Source organism: Limulus polyphemus, unplaced genomic scaffold, assembly GCF_000517525.1.
Source record: "Limulus polyphemus unplaced genomic scaffold, Limulus_polyphemus-2.1.2 Scaffold2381, whole genome shotgun sequence".
In the NCBI taxonomy this organism is placed as follows: Eukaryota; Metazoa; Arthropoda; class Merostomata; order Xiphosura; family Limulidae; genus Limulus; species Limulus polyphemus.
Genome location: NW_013667991.1, coordinates 17,039 through 20,535, shown reverse-complemented (window position 1 = coordinate 20,535; position 3,497 = coordinate 17,039). Strand labels below are relative to the sequence as shown.

The 3,497-nt window shown below is 34.5% G+C and overlaps 1 protein-coding gene across 1 annotated transcript in view; it reads right to left on the bottom strand.

The window, feature by feature from the left end:
* The window catches only part of LOC106466789 (band 4.1-like protein 4A), a 165,176-nt gene extending 161,904 nt beyond the window's left edge, over positions 1-3,272 (bottom strand). Inside the window, exons 1-2 of the mRNA XM_022394872.1 lie at positions 3,025-3,272; positions 2,781-2,909 (exon numbers count right to left, since the gene is read on the bottom strand). Coding sequence (XP_022250580.1) covers positions 2,781-2,864 — 84 coding nt within the window. The 5' untranslated portion in view covers positions 2,865-2,909; positions 3,025-3,272. The remainder of the gene's footprint in view (positions 1-2,780; positions 2,910-3,024) is intronic.
* Between the last annotated feature and the right edge of the window lie 225 nt (positions 3,273-3,497).

Here is a 3,497-nt window from a genome sequence, read left to right as displayed (position 1 = left end):
CTTACAACCAAGTAAAAAAAAACCCTAACATTTATTCTAAGATAGATATTGTATGCCTGGTATCCAGGCCACTGCTTGCAGATTACACAATTGTTTCGATGATTGCATTTTGTATTACTAACCCTTAATAGGGAGCACAGCCATATAAAGTTAACTCACAACGTTGCGTCGGTTGTTTTAAGTATTAATCAGTTGCTAGTGTGCACTGAGATGTTGTTAGGTAACTAATATTTGCATATTTTTTATTCACGCCTCGAAATGAAAGGGACATAGTACTTTCTTAATCTTAAAAATGAAAAAAAAAACTGGAGTAAAGTAAGTGGAAAGGTATAAAATAGGTTTTTATGTCTTATAAATGACACCATATCGAAAGGTCACGCATTATATCCTGGAAACTTTAAATATGAGCCACTATTGTTTTGTAAGTGAAATATAATTCCCCGAAGCTCCAGCTTTCAAGCGAACAGCTCTATAGATGCGATAGTTCTTGGGAAAATGTCGTGGTGGTGGTTAGCCTCAGGGATTCGGTGCCCTTCAATGTACTTTTACCTATTGCTCGGTTTTCCAGTATCGGAACGCTGGCCGGGGCTGTTACAACAACCGTAACGAATATCTCGTTCCCGCATTGTACATACTAAAATGAATTTTGCGACAGCTATTAATTAACGGAGGTAAAAGAAAACATTGTTACACTGGCGAGATAGATATTTAGATTCCATTCTATATTTATGAACCTTTTGCATATATTTGCAATATCGACAGACATTTAGTTAGCTGTTCTATTCAAATTTGATTGATGTAGCCAACGTTACTAATTACTATGCAAATTACAGTGTCATAAAACAGTTAAGAGAAAATAGTTATTCATGCAGTATTTATTACCTTTGGGCGCAGTTTAGAAAGTGTATTGAAGTATTATAGCCTAAAGAAATATGTTCTTTCGTCGCAAGTCCTTATCTTAAATATTTGACTACATAAGGTCTATTATTATAATCCAATGAAAAACTGTAATTACATTCTTTAAGTTCGGTAACAGCACTCTGAAGCCTCAATCACTTCCCCCTTTTATCCATGTTTGTAAATACACCAATATACATTTTACCATATTTTAAAACTACACAGCCCACATTTTCCGGTAGTCTTCTTGATAACGTGGTATATATACACATACGTTGAAAAATTCTAAAATTTCAAGAATTAACGTTTGTTACGGTTGATTTTTTTCTCACGTCGTTTTACTATTCAATAGTTTAAAAAGATAGTTGGTGGTAAGTTTGATGGGTTGAAGGATCTGGTTTCACATACTTAGATATTACGCCTCTTTAGATGATGAAGAATTTAAGTCACACCCTGAAGTTTTGTTTTCACCAGCATGATCATAAGGACAGTTTTTAGGTACAGACGAGGTGAGATGCTTTAAACGTTGATAAAAGGATGAACAAGGACTCGAAAACACCACCTTACTTTCTAGGAAAGCTTCTAAAGGAGGAGCAAGTACTCGAAAACACCACCTTACTTTCTAGGAAAGCATCTAAAGGAGGAGCAGGTACTCGAAAACACCACCTTACTTTCTAGGAAAGCTTCTAAAGGAGGAGCACGTACTCAAAAACACCACTTTACTTTCTACGAAAGCTTCTAAAGGAGGAGCAGTACTCGAAAACACTACCTTACTTTCTAGACAGCATCTAAAGGAGGAGCAGGTACTCGAAAACACCACCTTACTTTCTATGAAAGCATCTAAAGGAGGAGCAAGTACTCGAAAAGAAAACACCACCTTACTTTCTATGAAAGCATCTAAAGGAGGAACACGTACCCGAAAACCCCACCTTACTTTCTATGAAGGCATGTCTAAGCCACTTTATATGTAGTTGTTTTTTGCACCAGTTACGTTTGTGCCCGATAGTCTGGTCCAACATTAATCAAAACTATGTTGAACGTTAAATTCAGATTTGTACCATCAAATAATTTTAAGGTGAGGAGTTCAATCGTCTAACCTTATCAGTTGTTTTACTTGTTCAAACACTGCACAACAGGTTGCAAGGAAAACGAACATGAACAGCAGTATTAATATTTAAACAAACTCTGAGGTAACTAGAATATTAGTAATATATTACATTAACACCTTTACTGTAATGTTTGTTGTTCACATGAAAATAGAAGTCTTATGAGACTAAGTCTCTCAACAAGAGGATATGAACATTCTACGTAAGTTTACAGTTGCCAAGAGTAAAATAAAACAAATAGAAATACAGTTCCCGCAGTAACTACTTGAAAGTTTCCGCAGTTGATACAGTGAGTTGGGAATGTACAACTTTACTTTCCTACGTGTGTTTGAGTATGTATGCGTTACTTGTAAAGTTTTATAATCAAGGTTATAGATATCTAGCGTACGTCAAACATTACAAACATTTTCACTGGAATAAAAACATGTAAATTAATTCATATAACTACAATAAATAACTAAGAATACACGTTATACGTAATTTGAAAGCTTACATTTAACACACACGTACGTCTAAGAGTAATACATGATTCTAATATTCCAATCCTATAAAATATACGTATATAAATATATATATATATATATGGTGTAGATTTTAATTCGACTTAATTATTTTAGTTACCACATACTCTTGCTTATTCAGGGCATTTTGTGTGTTTCTGACTTAACCAGATTTTTCTTTTTAAATCTGCATATTTACTCAAACCGCTGATTATCATACTCAAAACGAAATATTCAAGTTCTGAATAATGGATGACGAAACAACGCTGAGTCCTACCTGTATTTCCTGGATTAGCTCGGTTTCGTCTAACAACAAAATCTTGCAATGACGAGTTTTCGGCTTTTCTCCGAAACACTTCATTATTCTGTTTATAACGGTCGGAAATGCTTTGGCAATAAAGTCACGCTTTAAAATAAAACGATAAAAAGACTTTCATTAAAAAGACTTTTATTAATATTGAAAAAATAGAAGCGTAAAAAGTGGAGAATATGTCAAAAAAAAATTCGCGTGGTAAATTTACCTGAAAAATTAAGGCACTGTCCACCAATAACAGGAAAACGAAAATTTAGACAAAACAATCCTAACCATTTCTTCTTGTCCTTAAATTTACATCACATTAATGAATAAGGTGAGAAGAAAGTATCTTGCTACTAATATCATCATATTCCAGTGTACAAGCTACTAAGAAAGTTCACGAATACTGGCAAATCGCGTGGCCTCGTTAACTACTTAACGGCAGTGAACAACTGCTAGATACCTGACGAGTCAAGTAAGAACCGTCCAGTGGGTCGTATGCATGCAATTAAACAACAGAGTCTTGTTCTTTACAGGTGAGTCTATGACGTTTCACTCGTGGATGGATATTAGAAATTTACTGCCGCCATCTGGTAGCAATATTAAGAAGCTAAATATAATAAAATGCACAGACGTTTTTCCACATGTTATTTGGGTGTTTCTTTGGTTAAGTTTTCCAATCCAGTGCTAAAGTCTTCA